General features: G+C 42.3%; 2 protein-coding genes across 17 annotated transcripts in view; one reads left to right on the forward strand and one right to left on the reverse strand.

Annotated features, from left to right (window-relative positions):
* The window catches only part of LOC115119253 (CUGBP Elav-like family member 2), a 262,492-nt gene that overhangs the window by 232,770 nt on the left and 6,813 nt on the right, over positions 1 to 22,909 (forward strand). For 8 of the 16 annotated variants that reach the window (XM_065008230.1, XM_065008226.1, XM_065008229.1 and 5 more), the window contains 3 exons: positions 9,163 to 9,294; positions 18,267 to 18,374; positions 22,487 to 22,666. In XM_065008230.1, the coding sequence (XP_064864302.1) occupies positions 9,163 to 9,294; positions 18,267 to 18,374; positions 22,487 to 22,666 (420 nt within the window). The remainder of the gene's footprint in view (positions 1 to 9,162; positions 9,295 to 18,266; positions 18,375 to 22,486; positions 22,667 to 22,909) is intronic. The other 8 variants (XM_065008228.1, XM_065008242.1, XM_065008227.1 and 5 more) reach the window with 4 other exon arrangements.
* On the reverse strand, positions 11,828 to 15,777 carry LOC135564036 (golgin subfamily A member 6-like protein 26; the record flags this gene model as incomplete). The annotated part of the gene is made up of 8 exons (XM_065008435.1): positions 11,828 to 11,915; positions 12,461 to 12,571; positions 12,698 to 12,844; positions 12,997 to 13,064; positions 14,192 to 14,234; positions 14,398 to 14,474; positions 15,103 to 15,133; positions 15,680 to 15,777. Coding segments are annotated over 8 exons (663 nt in total), but the record flags the coding sequence as incomplete, so codon positions are not given.

The following is a 22,909-nucleotide window of genomic DNA, read 5'->3' on the forward strand; positions in this document are numbered from 1 at the left end:
CACACACACACACACACACACTGAGTAATATTCTAGAAACTATGCAGCAACTAGTTTTTTAAGATGTCGCTGTTGTTCAGATTTGTCTTGAGTCTGTTATCCATCAGGACAGAAGAGTGTACCAGGCCTCAAAGGAGGGATGTTTAGTCTGGCAATAAGGCAACACAGAAGGAAAATAGAGAGAGATGAGAGAGGAGCTCTGCTCACTGTTTCCCCCTGCTGGTCGCCTTTGTCTTTTCCTCTGCATGTTCTCCTACCCACACTCCCACCTGTCTCTCTCCATCCTTTATCCTCTTCATCCCTCTCCTTTGTCTTTTCCTCTGCATGTTCTCCTACACACACTCCCACCTGTCTCTCTCCATCCTTTATCCTCTTCATCCCTCTCCTTTGTCTTTTCCTCTGCATGTTCTCCTACACACACTCCCACCTGTCTCTCTCCATCCTTTATCCACTTCATCCCTCTCCTTTGTCCCTGTGTCTCCCCTCCTTTCTTTCAATTGCTTTTTCTGAATCCCTCACCCTGTCATCCCACCTACCCCCCTTTCTTCCGTCCTCCTACGCCCTGCCTCTCTCCCTCTTGCCGCCTCACTCCCACCCTCTCTCTTTCTCGCTCTCTCCCTCTCCTTGGGTGCTCAGTAAGCTGTCAGCTCCTGATTGTAGACTGTTTAGCTGGCTGACAGAGGGAGGCAGAGGGGGAATATTTATAGCAGCTATCGGCACAGGAGTACTGTAATTGCCAGCACCGCTGAAGGAAAGAATACATTCTAATAAGTAGTGCAAAACTGAATGGATTTGAGGAACTGGTTGTTGCAGTGTAGAAATAATGTATTTCTAAAGTAGTAAGCTCATTGGTTCAAGTTTTTAAAATGTGTATCTATGTCTTGCAAAGTAGGTGGGTTGAGCGTTCTGGACACAGGGACATTTTTAAGAGCCCGTAATGTTGGTTGATGTGGTGTAGTTGAGTGAGTATGGGCTCTGAGGATCTTTTACCTCAGTGAACGGCTGTTAGAACGCTCTCTCTCATACACACACACACACACACACACACACACACACACACACAGAAACGCTCAGGGACTTGGAACAGTTGGAACTGGAAGTGAAATCGCGGCTGCATTCCGGAATCCTTTTGGCCGTCCATCTGTCGCTGGGCAACCGTACGTGATTGGCAGTAGATGTGAGACAGCTCAGTGACATCTGGTCCCAGTCTTCATCATGAGGAGTCGGAGAGCAGTGAGAGGCTCAATTACCCCAATGAGCATTCAATTAGAGCCAGCTAGCTAGCTAGCGCTTACGATAGAGCCCCGGCCCAGCTCAACCCAGGTGGCATACGGAGCCTCCACAGAGCTATACAGCCCGGAGTACACAGCACAGCCTGCCAGCTGTATAGCCCCAATGCTGGAGCTCCTGATGTGTGCAGAGCTGTCTCTGTGTCTCTCTTCCTCTTTCAGGACCGGGGCTCTCTGCTGTTTGACACTCCAGATGAAGTGTAGCCATTGCACATGGCTTCTTTAGATCTCAGTCTTTATGAACAGGTACCGTGGAGAGGTTTGATATTATAGATAGGGGTTGAGAATAGAGTGGTTCTCTCCATATTAAAGTGATGCTGGTAGCGTTGATGATTCTTCTGCTCTGTTCTGCTCTCTGGTTCCCCCACAACTGTGTCTCCTAGTCTTAGTCATTCTCCAGGGCCCTCAAACTCAACTCTGGACCAGTTCCACTGTGCTTTTTCATTGTTTCCCTCTAAGTGGGAACTGATTGGGTGCAATTAATAATCAGGTAGAACAGAAAACCAGCAGGCTCTGGACCTCGTATGGTGGGAGTTGAACACCCCTGCTCTAGGGAATAGTGTTGTAATCCTCCCTGTTTTGTTTGATTAAGTGGCATTAGGCCTCCCATCAGTGTGTGTGTGCGTGTGTGTGTGCGTGCGTGCGTGCGTGTGTGTGTGTGTGTGTGTGTGTGTGTGTGTGTGTGTGTGTGTGTGTGTGTGTGTGTGTGTGTGTGTGTGTGTGTGTGTGTGTGACTGACTGACTGAGTGTATAGAGTCTAGGGTCAGATCAGTGTCTTTCCACTCAGCCGAGCCTGATTGAGTCATCTGCTCCACTCTAAACCCACAAAGTGACAAAGCCACTCGACAGCGCTGCCCTCCATTCGCAGAGTGGAAAAATACAGTGTGTTATACAATACCATAGGGACTACTTCTGACACAGCACATACCGTGGGCTTTCATCATAGTTTATCAGACTGAAGAAGATGCGCTCTTCTCAGGTCTGTCTGGTTCCTTTTCAGGTTTTTCTGCTTTAGGAGTTTTTCCTTACCACTTAAGCACTCTGTGACAAATGAGTTTCTTTAAAAGGGCTATGCTACTAAGATTACAAGTTATCTTATAGAGTTGTGTTTTACAAGAATGTTGTTGTTTATCAGGATGACTGGTTGGAACAAGTTTTTCCACAATGTGCTACAAAATATATGTATAATGTGAAGGTTGTGAAGTGAAGAACTGTGTTTTCTTGGAAATAGGGATTCTATTCTATTCTAACAACATGTATATGAGTAGACAACAGCATGTATATGAGTAGACAACATCATGTATATGAGTAGACAACAGCATGTATATGAGTAGACAACAGCATGTATATGAGTAGACAACAGCATGTATATGAGTAGACAACATCATGTATATGAGTAGACAACAGCATGTATATGAGTAGACAACAACATGTATATGAGTAGACAACATCATGTATATGAGTAGACAACAGCATGTATATGAGTAGACAACAACATGTATATGAGTAGACAACAGCATGTATATGAGTAGACAACAGCATGTATATGAGTAGACAACAGCATGTATATGAGTAGACAACAACATGTATATGAGTAGACAACAGCATGTATATGAGTAGACAACAGCATGTATATGAGTAGACAACAGCATGTATATGAGTAGACAACAACATGTATATGAGTAGACAACATCATGTATATGAGTAGACAACAACATGTATATGAGTAGACAACAACATGTATATGAGTAGACAACAGCATGTATATGAGTAGACAACAGCATGTATATGAGTAGACAACAGCATGTATATGAGTAGACAACAGCATGTATATGAGTAGACAACAGCATGTATATGAGTAGACAACATCATGTATATGAGTAGACAACAACATGTATATGAGTAGACAACAGCATGTATATGAGTAGACAACAGCATGTATATGAGTAGACAACAGCATGTATATGAGTAGACAACAGCATGTATATGAGTAGACAACAGCATGTATATGAGTAGACAACAGCATGTATATGAGTAGACAACAGCATGTATATGAGTAGACAACATGTATATGAGTAGACAACAGCAGTAGAGTAGACAACAACATGTATATGAGTAGACAACAGCATGTATATGAGTAGACAACAGCATGTATATGAGTAGACAACAGCATGTATATGAGTAGACAACAACATGTATATGAGTAGACAACAACATGTATATGAGTAGACAACAACATGTATATGAGTAGACAACAGCATGTATATGAGTAGACAACAACATGTATATGAGTAGACAACAACATGTATATGAGTAGACAACAAGTAGACAACAACATGTAGACAACAGCATGTATATGAGTAGACAACAGCATGTATATGAGTAGACAACAGCATGTATATGAGTAGACAACAACAGCATGTATATGAGTAGACAACATCATGTATATGAGTAGACAACATCATGTATATGAGTAGACAACATCATGTATATGAGTAGACAACATCATGTATATGAGTAGACAACATCATGTATATGAGTAGACAACAACATGTATATGAGACAACAACATGTATATGAGTAGACAACAACATGTATATGAGTAGACAACAACATGTATATGAGTAGACAACAACATGTATATGAGTAGACAACAACATGTATATGAGTAGACAACAACATGTATATGAGTAGACAACAACATGTATATGAGTAGACAACAACATGTATATGAGTAGACAACAACATGTATATGAGTAGACAACAGCATGTATATGAGTAGACAACAACATGTATATGAGTAGACAACAACATGTATATGAGTAGACAACAACATGTATATGAGTAGACAACAACATGTATATGAGTAGACAACAACATGTATATGAGTAGACAACAACATGTATATGAGTAGACAAACATGTATATGAGTAGACAACAACATGTATATGAGTAGACAACAGCATGTATATGAGTAGACAACAACATGTATATGAGTAGACAACAACATGTATATGAGTAGACAACAACATGTATATGAGTAGACAACAACATGTATATGAGTAGACAACAACATGTATATGAGTAGACAACAACATGTATATGAGTAGACAACAACATGTATATGAGTAGACAACAACATGTATATGAGTAGACAACAGCATGTGATAGACAACAACATGTATATGAGTAGACAACAACATGTATATGAGTAGACAACAACATGTATATGAGTAGACAACAACATGTATATGAGTAGACAACATGTACATGTATATGAGTAGACAACAACATGTATATGAGTAGACAACAACATGTATATGAGTAGACAACAACATGTATATGAGTAGACAACAACATGTATATGAGTAGACAACAGCATGTATATGAGTAGACAACAACATGTATATGAGTAGACAACAGCATGTATATGAGTAGACAACAGCATGTATATGAGTAGACAACAACATGTATATGAGTAGACAACAGCATGTATATGAGTAGACAACAACATGTATATGAGTAGACAACAACATGTATATGAGTAGACAACAGCATGTATATGAGTAGACAAACATGTATATGAGTAGACAAACATGTATATGAGTAGACAACAACATGTATATGAGTAGACAACAGCATGTATATGAGTAGACAACAACATGTATATGAGTAGACAACAGCATGTATATGAGTAGACAACAACATGTATATGAGTAGACAACAGCATGTATATGAGTAGACAACAACATGTATATGAGTAGACATGTATATGAGTAGACAACAACATGTATATGAGTAGACAACAACATGTATATGAGTAGACAACAAGCATGTATATGAGTAGACAACAGCATGTATATGAGTAGACAACAACATGTATATGAGTAGACAACAACATGTATATGAGTAGACAACAACATGTATATGAGTAGACAACAACATGTATATGAGTAGACAACAGCATGTATATGAGTAGACAACAACATGTATATGAGTAGACAACAGCATGTATATGAGTAGACAACAACATGTATATGAGTAGACAACAACATGTATATGAGTAGACAACAGCATGTATATGAGTAGACAACAACATGTATATGAGTAGACAACAGCATGTATATGAGTAGACAACAACATGTATATGAGTAGACAACAGCATGTATATGAGTAGACAACAACATGTATATGAGTAGACAACAGCATGTATATGAGTAGACAACAACATGTATATGAGTAGACAACAACATGTATATGAGTAGACAACAGCATGTATATGAGTAGACAACATGTATATGAGTAGACAACAACATGTATATGAGTAGACAACAGCATGTATATGAGTAGACAACAACATGTATATGAGTAGACAACAGCATGTATATGAGTAGACAACAGCATGTATATGAGTAGACAACAACATGTATATGAGTAGACAACAGCATGTATATGAGTAGACAACAACATGTATATGAGTAGACAACAACATGTATATGAGTAGACAACAGCATGTATATGAGTAGACAACAGCATGTATATGAGTAGACAACAGCATGTATATGAGTAGACAACAACATGTATATGAGTAGACAACAGCATGTATATGAGTAGACAACAACATGTATATGAGTAGACAACAGCATGTATATGAGTAGACAACAACATGTATATGAGTAGACAACAGCATGTATATGAGTAGACAACAACATGTATATGAGTAGACAACAACATGTATATGAGTAGACAACAGCATGTATATGAGTAGACAACAGCATGTATATGAGTAGACAACAGCATATGAGTAGACAACAACATGTATATGAGTAGACAACAGCATGTATATGAGTAGACAACAGCATGTATATGAGTAGACAACAACATGTATATGAGTAGACAACAGCATGTATATGAGTAGACAACAACATGTATATGAGTAGACAACAGCATGTATATGAGTAGACAACAACATGTATATGAGTAGACAACAACATGTATATGAGTAGACAACAGCATGTATATGAGTAGACAACAACATGTATATGAGTAGACAACAACATGTATATGAGTAGACAACAACATGTATATGAGTAGACAACAGCATGTATATGAGTAGACAACATGTATATGAGTAGACAACAACATGTATATGAGTAGACAACAGCATGTATATGAGTAGACAACAACATGTATATGAGTAGACAACAGCATGTATATGAGTAGACAACAGCATGTATATGAGTAGACAACAACATGTATATGAGTAGACAACAGCATGTATATGAGTAGACAACAACATGTATATGAGTAGACAACAACATGTATATGAGTAGACAACAGCATGTATATGAGTAGACAACATGTATATGAGTAGACAACAACATGTATATGAGTTGACAACAGCATGTATATGAGTAGACAACATGTATATGAGTAGACAACAGCATGTATATGAGTATACAACAGCATGTATATGAGTAGACAACAACATGTATATGAGTAGACAACAGCATGTATATGAGTAGACAACAACATGTATATGAGTAGACAACAACATGTATATGAGTAGACAACAACATGTATATGAGTAGACAACAACATGTATATGAGTAGACAACAGCATGTATATGAGTAGACAACAGCATGTATATGAGTAGACAACAGCATGTATATGAGTAGACAACATGTATATGAGTAGACAACAGCATGTATATGAGTAGACAACAGCATGTATATGAGTAGACAACAACATGTATATGAGTAGACAACAGCATGTATATGAGTAGACAACAGCATGTATATGAGTAGACAACAACATGTATATGAGTAGACAACAGCATGTATATGAGTAGACAACAACATGTATATGAGTAGACAACAGCATGTATATGAGTAGACAACAACATGTATATGAGTAGACAACAGCATGTATATGAGTAGACAACAACATGTATATGAGTAGACAACAACATGTATATGAGTAGACAGCAGCATGTATATGAGTAGACAACATGTATATGAGTAGACAACAACATGTATATGAGTAGACAACAGCATGTATATGAGTAGACAACATGTATATGAGTAGACAACAGCATGTATATGAGTAGACAACAGCATGTATATGAGTAGACAACAACATGTATATGAGTAGACAACAGCATGTATATGAGTAGACAACAACATGTATATGAGTAGACAACAACATGTATATGAGTAGACAACAACATGTATATGAGTAGACAACAACATGTATATGAGTAGACAACAACATGTATATGAGTAGACAACAACATGTATATGAGTAGACAACAACATGTATATGAGTAGACAACAACATGTATATGAGTAGACAACAACATGTATATGAGTAGACAACAGCATGTATATGAGTAGACAACAGCAGACAGCTGGCTGATGTACACGAGTTGTTTATCGCATGAGAAGTCTGCACTGTGACTGCGTCACACACACACACACACACACACCTCCTGTCCAGACCGGTCGTCACGGCAACCACAGAAATGGGACATTCTGATCAGGCTGCTCCGGAAGAAGAGGAGACGGAAGATTTAAACGCTTGTTATTTCACGCTGTCAGACGGGCCTATCGGGACACGAGCGCCTCACTAACCAATTATTCTAGCGCCTTCTCTTTATTGGTCAAGCTGGGTTTAGCCATCTGGTCCAATGAAAACTGTTCAGAGAAAACATAAACCCCCTAACCCCCTTAAACCGTTCACCCAGGTGCCAAGCTCTGAATTTTTCTTCATGGTGTCTCGTTCCTGTGATGTTGTGTGTGCGTGTGTGTGTACATTCATGGTACTGTATATACATTCAGACTGTATATACGACACATACCTCACATTTGACACGGTGTCCGTCCCTCTTTCCAGGGTCCACAGGAGTGTTATATAAACGGGCGTAGTTCTCTCTGTGAGTTGGTCGTTGGGGCTCCATTGCTCTGTTCTACAAAGTGAGGCTGTCTGCTTTATGGAGCCTTGTCTCTCAGTAAGCCAAACAGCACGTATGTCCAACCTACTACGCCATATTTCTCTATTCACACACACGCGCGCTCTGTCTGACACACACATGCATGCATTCATACACACCAACGGCTCACGTACACACTTACTCTCTCTCACACACACCCACGCTGCTGTCACACACGGTGCAGGGTTGACCACCCCTGGGGGTGTCTAATGGTCGTTACTTTATCATCAGTCAGAAGCTGGCATGGCCTCATTAATTATGCTTAAGTAATGGCCCATATGCTAATGCCATGTAGCTAATGAGTAAACCAGGTTACAGTTAGCCTACATACTAGACTAGAGTTACATACTGTACATGTTGATGAATTACTACCCCCAGAAACCTCACGGCACAGACAACAAAGCTCTATGTTAATGTAGAGTCCAAATGCCTTGTTATGCTACATGTTGTTATCTGTAAAAGACAACAATAGAATCAAACAGGAAGCTAGACAAAGTAGGGTAGATGACACCTTGAGATAGACCACAGGTGTTTATGGAAGAGCTTGGACAGGCGGTTGCCAGTGTCGTCTCTCTTCCCCCTTGCAGGAGTTTATGTCCAGGCTGTCAGTGTGTGTTAGTGGTCCACAGTTGTCAGGATCTGCCTGGAATTGGTCATATCTTGACATGCCCCCCGAATAGTGGCCTAAAATTAGCATTGAGAAGTGATAGTATTTTATTGTAGCACTTTCCACCTCAACCACCATTCATGAGTAACACTCAGCTTGTCAACCCGAGTAGACGCCTCTCCTTCGGCGCCCACGCGGTTAGCACCCGGTTTCGGATGCGGTCCAGACGTGGTCCCCAGGTTTGACAACACCCTCTCTGGCTCCTCTCCTCCAGGTATGAGTGCTCTGCAGTTGCAGAACCTGGCCACTTTAGCAGCGGCGGCAGCGGCGGCCCAAAACTCAGCCGGCCCCAACGCAAACCCCCTGTCCTCCAACGTGGCCTCCCTCGGAGCACTGGCCAGCCCAGGTAACGCCGCTTCAGAGGGGGGGGGGGGGGGGGGGATCAAACGCGGGGGGGACCTGCCCTCCTGTCCTACCACCACCATCATTTTCACTGTCGTCAGCAATACCATCCTCTTCGTCATCATTGCTGATGATCGAACCATCTTCATCACCATCAGTAGTCATTGCCGTCCGCCACCTCTGCGTTTCGTTATTGTGTTACTGTTACCACGGGGACCCCATGCCGTGTCCGTCCCGGCGCCTGCCTGCGTGTCTGTGTCTGACAGCACTTCACCTCCTCACCGTGTCATGTGACATGTACACCCTACGGCCATATCATTCCGTGTCCCACGCGTTGTGTGTAAAACGTACTGAAGCTCAATGTCGTCTGTGTTCGGTTTCCACACTGAGAGTTGTCTGTGGGTGGGTGTGGTTGTTTGTGTGGGTTTGTTGTGCCTTTAAAGTGACTCTCGTCTCTTCGCTTCACAAGCCCTCCGAGACACGGGAACCTTAAGTGCAGTGGAATTGTTCCCGGGGGAGGGATGGTTGTTGGAACCTTTATGTGTCGTGTGTGTGATCTGCCTCTGGACATGACCAGAGTCTGGCGACTAGAGAGACAGACAGCAGCAGTCTCTGGAGGAGATGGGTTCATCTAGGTCACATTGAGACACTTTTTTCTCCTTCACTCTCCTGCTTTCTCTCTTTCTGCTTTCCTCTTATTCTGCTCTCTCTCTCTTTCTGCTTTTATCTTATTCTGCTCTCTCTCTCTTTCTGCTTTTATCTTATTCTGCTCTCTCTCTCTTTCTGCCTTTATCTTATTCTGCTCTCTCTCTCTTTCTGCCTTTATCTTATTCTGCTCTCTCTCTCTGCTTTTATCTTATCCTGCTCTCTCTCTCTGCTTTTATCTTATTCTGCTCTCTCTGCTTTTATCTTATTCTGCTCTCTCTGCTGTTCTCTTATTCTGCTCTCTCTCTGCTGTTCTCTTATTCTGCTCTCTCTCTCTCTGCTGTTCTCTTATTCTGCTCTCTCTCTGCTGTTCTCTTATTCTGCTCTCTCTCTCTCTCTCTCTGCTGTTCTCTTATTCTGCTCTCTCTCTCGCTGCTTTTATCTTATTCTGCTCCCTCTCTCAGCTTTTATCTTATTCTGCTCTCTCTCTCTCTGCTGTTCTCTTATTCTGCTCTCTCTCTCTGCTGTTCTCTTATTCTGATCTCTCTCTCTCTCTGCTGTTCTCTTATTCTGCTCTCTCTCTCTCTGCTGTTCTCTTATTCTGCTCTCTCTCTCGCTGCTTTTATCTTATTCTGCTCTCTCTCTGCTGTTCTCTTATTCTGCTCTCTCTCTCTCTCGCTGCTTTTATCTTATTCTGCTCTCTCTCGCTGCTTTTATCTTATTCTGCTCTCTGCTGTTCTCTTATTCTGCTCTCTCTCTCTGCTGTTCTCTTATTTTGATCTCTCTCTGCTGTTCTCTTATTCTGCTCTCTCTCTCTCTGCTTTCATCTTATTCTGCTCTCTGCTTTTCTCTTATTCTGCTCTCTCTCTTTCTGCTTTCATCTTATTCTGCTCTCTCTCTTTCTGCTTTCATCTTATTCTGCTCTCTCTCTTTCTGCTTTCATCTTATTCTGATCTCTCTCTCTTTCTGCTTTCATTTTATTCTGCTCTCTCGCTCTCTGATTTTCTCTTATTCTGCTCTCTGCTTTTCTTTTATTCTGCTCTCTCTCTCTGCTTTCATCTTATTCTGCTCTCTGCTTTTCTCTTATTCTGCTCTCTCTCTCGCTCTCTGCTTTTCTGTTATTCTACTCTCTCCTGCTTTTCTCTTATTCTGATCTCTCTCTTTGATTTCTTATTCTGCTCTCTTTCTCTCTTTGCTTTTATCTTATTCTACCCTCTCTCTATGCTTTTCTCTTATTCTTCTCTCTCTCTCTCTCTCTCTGCTTTTCTCTTATTCTGCTCTCTCTCTTTCTGCTTTTCTCTTATTCTGCTCTCTCTCTTTCTGCTTTTATCTTATTCTGCTCTCTCTCTCTCTCTTTCTGCTTTTATCTTATTCTGCTCTCTCTCTCTTTCTGCTTTTATCTTATTCTGCTCTCTCTCTCTGCTGTTCTCTTATTTTGATCTCTCTCTGCTGTTCTCTTATTCTGCTCTCTCTCTCTCTGCTTTCATCTTATTCTGCTCTCTGCTTTTCTCTTATTCTGCTCTCTCTCTTTCTGCTTTCATCTTATTCTGCTCTCTCTCTTTCTGCTTTCATCTTATTCTGCTCTCTCTCTTTCTGCTTTCATCTTATTCTGATCTCTCTCTCTTTCTGCTTTCATTTTATTCTGCTCTCTCGCTCTCTGATTTTCTCTTATTCTGCTCTCTGCTTTTCTTTTATTCTGCTCTCTCTCTCTGCTTTCATCTTATTCTGCTCTCTGCTTTTCTCTTATTCTGCTCTCTCTCTCGCTCTCTGCTTTTCTGTTATTCTACTCTCTCCTGCTTTTCTCTTATTCTGATCTCTCTCTTTGATTTCTTATTCTGCTCTCTTTCTCTCTTTGCTTTTATCTTATTCTACCCTCTCTCTATGCTTTTCTCTTATTCTTCTCTCTCTCTCTCTCTCTCTCTCTCTGCTTTTCTCTTATTCTGCTCTCTCTCTTTCTGCTTTTCTCTTATTCTGCTCTCTCTCTTTCTGCTTTTATCTTATTCTGCTCTCTCTCTCTCTCTTTCTGCTTTTATCTTATTCTGCTCTCTCTCTCTTTCTGCTTTTATCTTATTCTGCTCTCTCTCTCTCTCTCTCTCTCTCTCTTTCTGCTTTTATCTTATTCTGCTCTCTCTCTCTGCTTTTATCTTATTCTGCTCTCTCTCTCTCTTTCTGCTTTTATCTTATTCTGCTCTCTCTCTCTTTCTGCTTTTATCTTATTCTGCTCTCTCTCTCTGCTTTTATCTTATCCTGCTCTCTCTCTCTGCTTTTATCTTATTCTGCTCTCTCTGCTTTTATCTTATTCTGCTCTCTCTGCTGTTCTCTTATTCTGCTCTCTCTCTGCTGTTCTCTTATTCTGCTCTCTCTCTCTCTGCTGTTCTCTTATTCTGCTCTCTCTCTCTCTGCTGTTCTCTTATTCTGCTCTCTCTCTCTCTCTGCTGTTCTCTTATTCTGCTCTCTCTCTCGCTGCTTTTATCTTATTCTGCTCTCTCTCTCAGCTTTTATCTTATTCTGCTCTCTCTCTCTGCTGTTCTCTTATTCTGCTCTCTCTCTGCTGTTCTCTTATTCTCTCTCTCTCTCTCTCTGCTGTTCTCTTATTCTGCTCTCTCTCTCTCTGCTGTTCTCTTATTCTGCTCTCTCTCTCTCTGCTGTTCTCTTATTCTGCTCTCTCTCTCGCTGCTTTTATCTTATTCTGCTCTCTCTCTCAGCTTTTATCTTATTCTGCTCTCTCTCTCTGCTGTTCTCTTATTCTGCTCTCTCTCTGCTGTTCTCTTATTCTGCTCTCTCTCTCTCTCTCTGCTGTTCTCTTATTCTGCTCTCTCTCTCTCTGCTGTTCTCTTATTCTGCTCTCTCTCTCTCTCTGCTGTTCTCTTATTCTGCTCTCTCTCTCTGCTGTTCTCTTATTCTGCTCTCTCTCTCTCTCTGCTGTTCTCTTATTCTGCTCTCTCTCTGCTGTTCTCTTATTCTGCTCTCTCTCTCTCTCTCTGCTGTTCTCTTATTCTGCTCTCTCTCTCGCTGCTTTTATCTTATTCTGCTCCCTCTCTCAGCTTTTATCTTATTCTGCTCTCTCTCTCTCTGCTGTTCTCTTATTCTGCTCTCTCTCTGCTGTTCTCTTATTCTGCTCTCTCTCTCTCTCTGCTGTTCTCTTATTCTGCTCTCTCTCTCTCTGCTGTTCTCTTATTCTGCTCTCTCTCTCGCTGCTTTTATCTTAATCTGCTCTCTCTCTGCTGTTCTCTTATTCTGCTCTCTCTCTCTCGCTGCTTTTATCTTATTCTGCTCTCTCTCGCTGCTTTTATCTTATTCTGCTCTCTCCTGCTCTCTTATTCTGCTCTCTCTCTCTGCTGTTCTCTTATTTTGATCTCTCTCTGCTGTTCTCTTATTCTGCTCTCTCTCTTTCTGCTTTCATCTTATTCTGCTCTCTCGCTCTCTGCTTTCATCTTATTCTGCTCTCTGCTTTTCTTTTATTCTGCTCTCTCTCTCTCTGCTTTCATCTTATTCTGCTCTCTGCTTTTCTTTTATTCTGATCTCTCTCTTTCTGCTTTCATCTTATTCTGCTCTCTCTCTCTTTCTGCTTTCATCTTATTCTGCTCTCTCGCTCTCTGATTTTCTCTATTCTGCTCTCTGCTTTTCTTTTATTCTGCTCTCTCTCTCTGCTTTCATCTTATTCTGCTCTCTGCTTTTCTCTTATTCTGCTCTCTCTCTCGCTCTCTGCTTTTCTGTTATTCTACTCTCTCCTGCTTTTCTCTTATTCTGCTCTCTCTCTTTGATTTCTTATTCTGCTCTCTTTCTCTCTTTGCTTTTATCTTATTCTACCCTCTCTCTATGCTTTTCTCTTATTCTTCTCTCTCTCTCTCTCTGCTTTTCTCTTATTCTGCTCTCTCTCTTTCTGCTTTTCTCTTATTCTGCTCTCTCTCTTTCTGCTTTTATCTTATTCTGCTCTCTCTCTCTCTCTTTCTGCTTTTATCTTATTCTGCTCTCTCGCTCTGTGCTTTCCTCTTATTCTGCTCTCTCTCTCTTCTGCTTTTATCTTATTCTGCTCTCTCTCTCTCTCTCTTTCTGCTTTTATCTTATTCTGCTCTCTCTCTCTGCTTTTATCTTATTCTGCTCTCTCTCTCTCTTTCTGCTTTTATCTTATTCTGCTCTCTCTCTCTTTCTGCTTTTATCTTATTCTGCTCTCTCTCTCTGCTTTTATCTTATCCTGCTCTCTCTGCTTTTATCTTATTCTGCTCTCTCTGCTGTTCTCTTATTCTGCTCTCTCTCTGCTGTTCTCTTATTCTGCTCTCTCTCTCTCTCTGCTGTTCTCTTATTCTGCTCTCTCTCTCTGCTGTTCTCTTATTCTGCTCTCTCTCTCTCTCTCTGCTGTTCTCTTATTCTGCTCTCTCTCTCGCTGCTTTTATCTTATTCTGCTCTCTCTCTCAGCTTTTATCTTATTCTGCTCTCTCTCTCTGCTGTTCTCTTATTCTGCTCTCTCTCTGCTGTTCTCTTATTCTGCTCTCTCTCTCTCTGCTGTTCTCTTATTCTGCTCTCTCTCTCTCTCTGCTGTTCTCTTATTCTGCTCTCTCTCTCTCTCTCTGCTGTTCTCTTATTCTGCTCTCTCTCTCTCTGCTGTTCTCTTATTCTGCTCTCTCTCTCGCTGCTTTTATCTTATTCTGCTCTCTCTCTGCTGTTCTCTTATTCTGCTCTCTCTCTCTCGCTGCTTTTATCTTATTCTGCTCTCTCTCGCTGCTTTTATCTTATTCTGCTCTCTGCTGTTCTCTTATTCTGCTCTCTCTCTCTGCTGTTCTCTTATTTTGATCTCTCTCTGCTGTTCTCTTATTCTGCTCTCTCTCTTTCTGCTTTCATCTTATTCTGCTCTCTCGCTCTCTGCTTTTCTTTTATTCTGCTCTCTCTCTCTATGCTTTCATCTTATTCTGCTCTCTGCTTTTCTTTTATTCTGCTCTCTCTCTTTCTGCTTTCATCTTATTCTGATCTCTCTCTCTTTCTGCTTTCATCTTATTCTGCTCTCTCTCTCTTTCTGCTTTCATCTTATTCTGCTCTCTCGCTCTCTGATTTCCCTTATTCTGCTCTCTGCTTTTCTTTTATTCTGCTCTCTCTCTGCTTTCATCTTATTCTGCTCTCTGCTTTTCTCTTATTCTGCTCTCTCTCGCTCTCTGCTTTTCTGTTATTCTTCTCTCTCCTGCTTTTCTCTTATTCTGCTCTCTCTCTTTGATTTATCTTATTCTGCTCTCTTTCTCTCTTTGCTTTTATCTTATTCTGCCCTCTCTCTCTGCTTTTCTCTTATTCTTCTCTCTCTCTCTCTCTCTCTCTGCTTTTTTCTTATTCTGCTCTCTCTCTTTCTGCTTTTCTCTTATTCTGCTCTCTCTCTCTCTTTCTGCTTTTATCTTATTCTGCTCCCTCTCTCTCTCTTTCTGCTTTTATCTTATTCTGCTCTCTCTCTCTGTGCTTTCCTCTTATTCTGCTCTCTCTCCCTTTCTGCTTTTATCTTATTCTGCTCTCTCTCTCTCTCTTTCTGCTTTTATCTTATTCTGCTCTCTCTCTCTGCTTTTATCTTATTCTGCTCTCTCTCTCTCTTTCTGCTTTTATCTTATTCTGCTCTCTCTCTCTTTCTGCTTTTATCTTATTCTGCTCTCTCTCTCTGCTTTTATCTTATCCTGCTCTCTCTCTCTGCTTTTATCTTATCCTGCTCTCTCTCTCTGCTTTTATCTTATTCTGCTCTCTCTGCTTTTATCTTATTCTGCTCTCTCTGCTGTTCTCTTATTCTGCTCTCTCTCTGCTGTTCTCTTATTCTGCTCTCTCTCTCTCTCTGCTGTTCTCTTATTCTGCTCTCTCTCTGCTGTTCTCTTATTCTGCTCTCTCTCTCTCTCTGCTGTTCTCTTATTCTGCTCTCTCTCTCGCTGCTTTTATCTTAATCTGCTCTCTCTCAGCTTTTATTTTATTATGCTCTCTCTCTCTCTGCTGTTCTCTTATTCTGCTCTCTCTCTGCTGTTCTCTTATTCTGCTCTCTCTCTCTCTCTGCTGTTCTCTTATTCTGCTCTCTCTCTCTCTGCTGTTCTCTTATTCTGCTCTCTCTCGCTGCTTTTATCTTATTCTGCTCTCTCTCTGCTGTTCTCTTATTCTGCTCTCTCTCTCTCTCGCTGCTTTTATCTTATTCTGCTCTCTCTCGCTGCTTTTATCTTATTCTGCTCTCTGCTGTTCTCTTATTCTGCTCTCTCTCTTTCTGCTTTCATCTTATTCTGCTCTCTCGCTCTCTGCTGTTCTCTTATTCTGCTCTCTCTCTCGCTGCTTTTATCTTATTCTGCTCTCTCTCTGCTGTTCTCTTATTCTGCTCTCTCTCTCTGTCTTTCTGCTTTTATCTTATTCTGCTCTCTCTCGCTGCTTTTATCTTATTCTGCTCTCTGCTTTTCTTTTATTCTGCTCTCTCTCTCTGCTTTCATCTTATTCTGCTCTCTGCTTTTCTCTTATTCTGCTCTCTCTCTCTCTCTCTGCTTTTATCTTATTCTGCTCTCTCTCTCTCTCTTTATGCTTTTATCTTATTCTGCTCTCTCTCTCTGTGCTTTCCTCTTATTCTGCTCTCTCTCTCTTTCTGCTTTTATCTTATTCTGCTCTCTCTCTCTCTTTCTGCTTTTATCTTATTCTGCTCTCTCTCTCTGCTTTTATCTTATTCTGCTCTCTCTCTCTCTTTCTGCTTTTATCTTATTCTGCTCTCTCTCTCTCTCTCTCTCTCTCTCTCTCTCTCTCTCTGTGCTTTCCTCTTATTCTGCTCTCTCTCTCTTTCTGCTTTTATCTTATTCTGCTCTCTCTCTCTCTCTCTCTTTCTCTGCTTTCCTCTTATTCTGCTCTCTCTCTCTTTGCTTTTATCTGATTCTATTTATTTTTCTTCCCTCCCTATCTCTCTCTCTCTTTCACTCCATTTGTCGTCTCTCTCTCGTCCTCCCTGCCTTGCTCCTCCAGTTCCCTGGTTGCTGTCTTTTCTGGAGTAGCCAAGTAACAGAGCGTGAATAAGAGCTTTGTTTAGTGTCTCTCTCTCATGAACCCATCACCCTTTGCCTGTCCTGCTCCCTCCTTTCACCCATCTGCTTAGCATAGGTTTGAATGTGAATTCTGCTCTCTCGCTCGCTCTCATGTGTTCTGTGGTTACTAGAGCTACACTATTAGTGCATGCTCTGCTCAGTGCCAATGAAAGGTGACACTCTCCACCAATGACATTTTGACGGAATATTAGTATCAATTTGATAAAGACAGACAATTTACCATTGAGAGACTGTCTTGCTTTTCATTTGTACTAAGTCTATTTTAAGATATCCTCTTTTTCTGACGCAGTGTAAGTGTGACTGGACATGAGGGGTGTGTGGACATTATGTCCACTGGAAGATGGACACTTTCTGGACAATCAAATAAACGTCTGTAAAAGACAATTGTTATTCACTCACATTGTACTTAGGGACCATGTAGCACTTAGGCATGATCTTGTCACTCACGATCTGTTCTTTTGTATTTGTGTGTGTCACAATCGTGTCTGTGTGTGTGTGTCACAATCGTGTCTGTGTGTGTGTCACAATCGTGTCTGTGTGTGTGTCACAATCGTGTCTGTGTGTGTGTCACAATCGTGTCTGTCTGTGTGTCACAATCATGCCTGTCTGTGTGTCACAATCGTGCCTGTCTGTGTGTCACAATCGTGTCTGTGTGTGTGTGTCACAATCGTGTCTGTGTGTGTGTGTCACAATCGTGTCTGTGTGTGTGTCACAATCGTGTCTGTGTGTGTCTGTGTCTCTGTTCTAGGGCTAAATTAACCTTGTAAAAAAACAAAAACATGTAACATGTATGCCGAGATATATCTCTGTCATACTTCTATCATACTTAGGGATCCTAAGCAGGACTCTAGCGTAGGGTCTAGTTGGTCGCCTGGCGCTCTTGCCTGCCTGTCTGCCTGCTTTAGGTTTGGTCGTTACATGACCGCTTCACGAAGGAACAACCCAGTCCCTCACCTTTTCATCGCTACACACGCGTCCACAACTACTGTGTTCATCGTGCTCTGCATTCACATGTGTGAGGGATCTTTATATGTTACATGGCAGCTACACTCATTTCTAGGACTTTCGGTGTTGAATGAGGGCAGAGATATGTACTTCCTGCCTGCCACTCTCCCCAGCTCCAGTTTGTCTGAGCAGGGAGGATGTTGTTGCTTATATCACTAAAACGTCCAATTGGATGCCTCCGCTTCTCTAACGCGCGTGCTTGTTGTCTTGTTCTTCCTTCCTCTTTCTCTCCCTCCCTCTCTTGCCCACTCCTTCCTCTCCCCCTGGTATCCTCTCTTCCCGACAGCGGGCAACACAGCCAACTCCTCGGGCATGAACTCTCTGACCTCTCTGGGCACTCTGCAGGGCCTGGCTGGCGCCACCATGGGTCTGAACAACATTAATGCACTAGCAGGTAGCGTCAACAGTGAGTATTCACCGACCATCGGCCGCTCACCACTCATCTCACCACCACCGCCATCGCCATCACTCGGACACAGGGATACGCTGCTGTTGCAGAGGAACGTCATATCTAGAAACCACCTCCAGTCTGTGTTACAAACATGAATAATAATACTGGTAATGATCTAAAGACGTTACTCTAAACACTTATCAAATTCCACCAAAGTCCCGGATCCAAACATCTGTCACTATGACCCTCAAACTATGCCCGTGTTTACCATGTGGCGTCCCTCTGTGTCCGCTCCCTGAGAAATCACCTGTTCAGCCTGGCTTTATGCTCCAGGCTGCACCCCCTAACCCACCACATCCTCACAAAGACCACGGCTACCAATACATCCATCCATTTATTCATGAATCCATCCGCTTCCTGGTTGTGTCACACGGGGTGGTGCCTGTTGTAAGAGTGCTGCTGTTTGTGCTGTCGCTTTGTCCGCGTGCTAGTGCCGCTCCACGTCTGTGCGGGGGTCGTGTACGTGTCACTAGTGAATCTGCACACTCGTGTGTCAGTAGAGGTACATTCTTTTCTACAACAAAAAAACAAAAACACTTTTTTGGTAGAAGAATACAGAAGTGGCCTTAATCAGGTATAAGTCTACATGTATGAGATGAGCTGTGTCCCAGTAGTCGTAGAGTAGCCATGCCAGTGAGTTTCTCTGATGGCCACACTTAAGTCTCTGTCCTGTCATGTCCTGCTACCCCTCTGGGGGAAAGTCAACGTGTGTCACCTTAATCAGGGTTGTTATGACAGCAGAGATCCTGTAAAACCAGCCCATTCTCCACATATTCTCCCCTGACCTTTTCCTGCTTCTTCTACAGTTGCCATATCCGCTTTATAAATCCCCCCTCCGCTCAAACACGATGAGAATGCCAGTTTCACATTAATCTTCTCCTCCCCTTTCCCCTCCTTCTTTCATTGAAGCACATCTAGGCTTTAATTGAATCGTAAAGGTCAACGGTGCAATTATTCCTGCATAAATGGGTGACCTATAATTTCCAGCGCCGTGGTCATCATTTACCTCTCTGTCAGATGGTGGCGGGCGGCGGGTCATTTGGGAATATCGATCCCCTCAGACTGTTGCCCTGCTAGGCAGTGAAGCCACACTAACAAGTGCAGCTGTCCTTTTTAACCTTGCTGCTCGTCGTTACCCTCTAAATGGCCAAATAAGAACGGGGGCATGCCGTTTGATGCCAGGGACGTGCCGTTTGATTGGTGTTTGACATTGTTGGTCTGGGGTCTGATTGGTCTAACAGTAGTGAGGTGATTTCTCCTCTGTGTGGGTGGTGAAAATGGCAGAGAGCGATAGATTGAGCCAATATTGAGATATTGGTTCTTGAGTACAGTAGCGGGTTCTGAAGTGTGGATGTTAAACTCGTACATTAGGCCTTGAGTGTCTTGTGTGTGTGTGGGGGGGGGGGGGACTAGGGAAGTTGTCATGGTGATAATTCAGCGGTTGGCTGCTTATTTCTGCTGTGGTGTTCCAGTTTGCATGGGTCAGGCCAGGCTCTCCATTCACCTCTGTGTTATGTGTTTTAATGTCTATTACATGTAGGACAAGTGTATTATGTGTGTGTGAGAGATAAAATAAATATTTTGTGCCTATATTTAATAGGAATACCTAGGATAGGATAAAGTAATCCTTCTCCCCCCCTCCCTCCCCCCTTAAAAGACCTAGATGCACTATTGTAAAGTGGCTGTTCCACTGGATGTCATAAGGTGAAAGCACCAATTTGTAAGTCGCTCTGGATAAGAGCGTCTGCTAAATGACTTAAATGTAAATGTAATCCTGTACAAAATGTATTGAAATGTGTTTTACATTGTGTGTGTGTGTGTGTGTGTGTGTGTGTGTGTGTGTGTGTGTGTGTGTGTGTGTGTGTGTGTGTGTGTGTGTGTGTGTGTGTGTGTGTGTGAGTGTGTCAGTGTATGTACTGTATGTTGAATGAATATGTGTGTGTGTGTGTGTGTGTGTGTGTTTACAGTGGGGAGAACAAGTATTTGATGCACTGCTGATTTTGCAGGTTTCCCTACTTACAAAGCATGTAGAGGTCTGTATTTTTTATCATACCTACACTTCAACTGTGAGAGACGGAATCTAAAAACAAAAATCCAGAAAATCACATTGGATGATTTTTAAGTAATTCATTTGCATTTTATTGCATGACATAAGTATTTGATCACCTACCAATCAGTAAGAATTCCGGCTCTCACAGACCTGTTAGTTTTTCTTTAAGAATCCCTCCTGTTCTCCACTCATTACCTGTATTAACTGCACCTGTTTGAACTCGTTACCTGAAAAAAGACACCTGTCCACACACTCAATCAGACTCCAACCTCTCCACAATGGCCAGAGAGCTGTGTAAAGACATCAAGGATACAATTGTAGACCTGCACAAGGCTGGGATGGGCTACAGGACAATAGGCAAGCAGCTTGGTGAGAAGGTAACAACTGTTGGCGCAATTATTAGAAAATGGAAGAAGTTCAAGATGACGGTCAATCACCCTCGGTCTGTGGCTCCATGCAAGATCTCACCTCGTGGGGCATCAATGATCATGAGGAAGGTGAGGGATCAGCCCAGAACAACACGGCAGGACCTGGTCAATGACCCGAAGAGAGCTGGGACCACAGTCTCAAAGAAATCATGGATTAAAATCCTGCAGCGCACGCAAGGTCCCCCTGCTCAAGCCAGCGCATGTCCAGGCCCATATGAACTTTGCTAATGACCATCTGGATTATCCAGAGGAGGAATGGGAGAAGGTCATGTGGTCTGATGAGACAAAAATATAGTTTTTTGGTCTAAACTCCACTCGCCGTGTTTGGAGGAAGAAGAAGGATGAGTACAACCCCAAGAACACCATCCCAACCTTGAAGCATGGAGGTGGAAACATCATTCTTTGGGGATGCTTTTCTGCAAAGGGGACAGGACGACTGCACCGTATTGAGGGGAGGATGGATGGGGCCATGTATCGCGAGATCTTGGCCAACAACCTCCTTCCCTCAGTAAGAGCATTGAAGATGGGTCGTGGCTGGGTCTTCCAGCATGACAACGACCCGAAACATACAGCCAGGGCAACTAAGGAGTGGCTCCGTAAGAAGCATCTCAAGGTCCTGGAGTGGCCTAGCCAGTCTCCAAAAATGAACCCAATAGAAAATCTTAGGAGGGAGCTGAAAGTCCGTATTGCCCAGCGACAGCCCCGAAACCTGAAGGATCTGGAGAAGGTCTGTATGGAGGAGTGGGCCAAACCCCTGCTGCAGTGTGTGCAAACCTGGTCAAGAATTACAGGAAACGTATGATCTCTGTAATTGTACCTAATATTAAGTTCTGCTTTTATTGCATGACTTATGTCATGCAAATTAATTCCTTAAAATCATACAATGTGATTTTCTGGATTTTTGTTTTAGATTCCGTCTCTCACAGTTGAAGTGTACCTATGATAAAAATTAGACCTCTACGTGCTTTGTAAGTAGGAAAACCTGCAAAATCGGCAGTGTATCAAATACTTGTTCTCCCCACTGTATATGTATGTATGTGTGTGTGTGTGTGTGTGTGTGTGTGTGTGTGTGTGTGTGTGTGTGTGTGTGTGTGTGTGTGTGTGTGTGTGTGTGTTTGTGTGTAATGTGTGTAGTGTATGTATAATGAGTGTCTACTGTATGTATAATGTGTGTGTACTGTATGTATAATGTGTGTAGTGTATGTATAATGTTTGTGTAGTGTATGTATAATGAGTGTACTGTATGTATAATATGTGTGTACTGTATGTATAATGTGTGTGTAGTGTATGTATAATGTGTGTAGTGTACGTATAATGTGTGTGTGTACTGTATGTATAATGAGTGTGTACTGTATGTATAATGAGTGTACTGTATGTATAATGTGTATGTACTGTATGTATAATGAGTGTGTACTGTATGTATAATGAGTGTACTGTATGTATAGAGTGTGTACTGTATGTATAATGAGTGTACTGTATGTATAATGTGTGTACTGTATGTATAATGAGTGTACTGTATGTATAATGAGTAAGTGCACTCTTCTTTTTGTACTGTTGGGTTTTATGTAAAGTTGCTCACATGCTCTCAGGTATGGCGGCCCTGAACGGAGGCCTGGGCGGCGCGGGGCTGACCAACGGCACGGCGGGCACCATGGACGCGCTCACACAGGCCTACTCAGGGATCCAGCAGTATGCAGCCGCAGCCCTGCCCACCCTCTACAGCCAGTCCCTGCTGCAGCAGCAAGGTGCCGCCGGCAGCCAGAAAGAGGGTCAGTGGGCGTGGGGTGGAGCCAGGGGGCGGAGGGAAGGGTCAGGGGGAGGGAAGAGACAGGAGGGTGGAGGGGGTTCTGGAGAGTTGAGGGGGAAGTGAAGGAATCAAGCGGTGGAGTGTTGGGAGAGAGGTATGCACTCCCAGTATAGCCAGACCCGACTGCAATAGTCGAACTGGCACAAGAAGCTTTCTAGTGAGATTACTAATGCAACAACGATACTAACCACGGGTAGCCAGAAAC

Source organism: Oncorhynchus nerka, linkage group LG23 (assembly GCF_034236695.1).
Source record: "Oncorhynchus nerka isolate Pitt River linkage group LG23, Oner_Uvic_2.0, whole genome shotgun sequence".
Classification (NCBI taxonomy): domain Eukaryota; kingdom Metazoa; phylum Chordata; class Actinopteri; order Salmoniformes; family Salmonidae; genus Oncorhynchus; species Oncorhynchus nerka.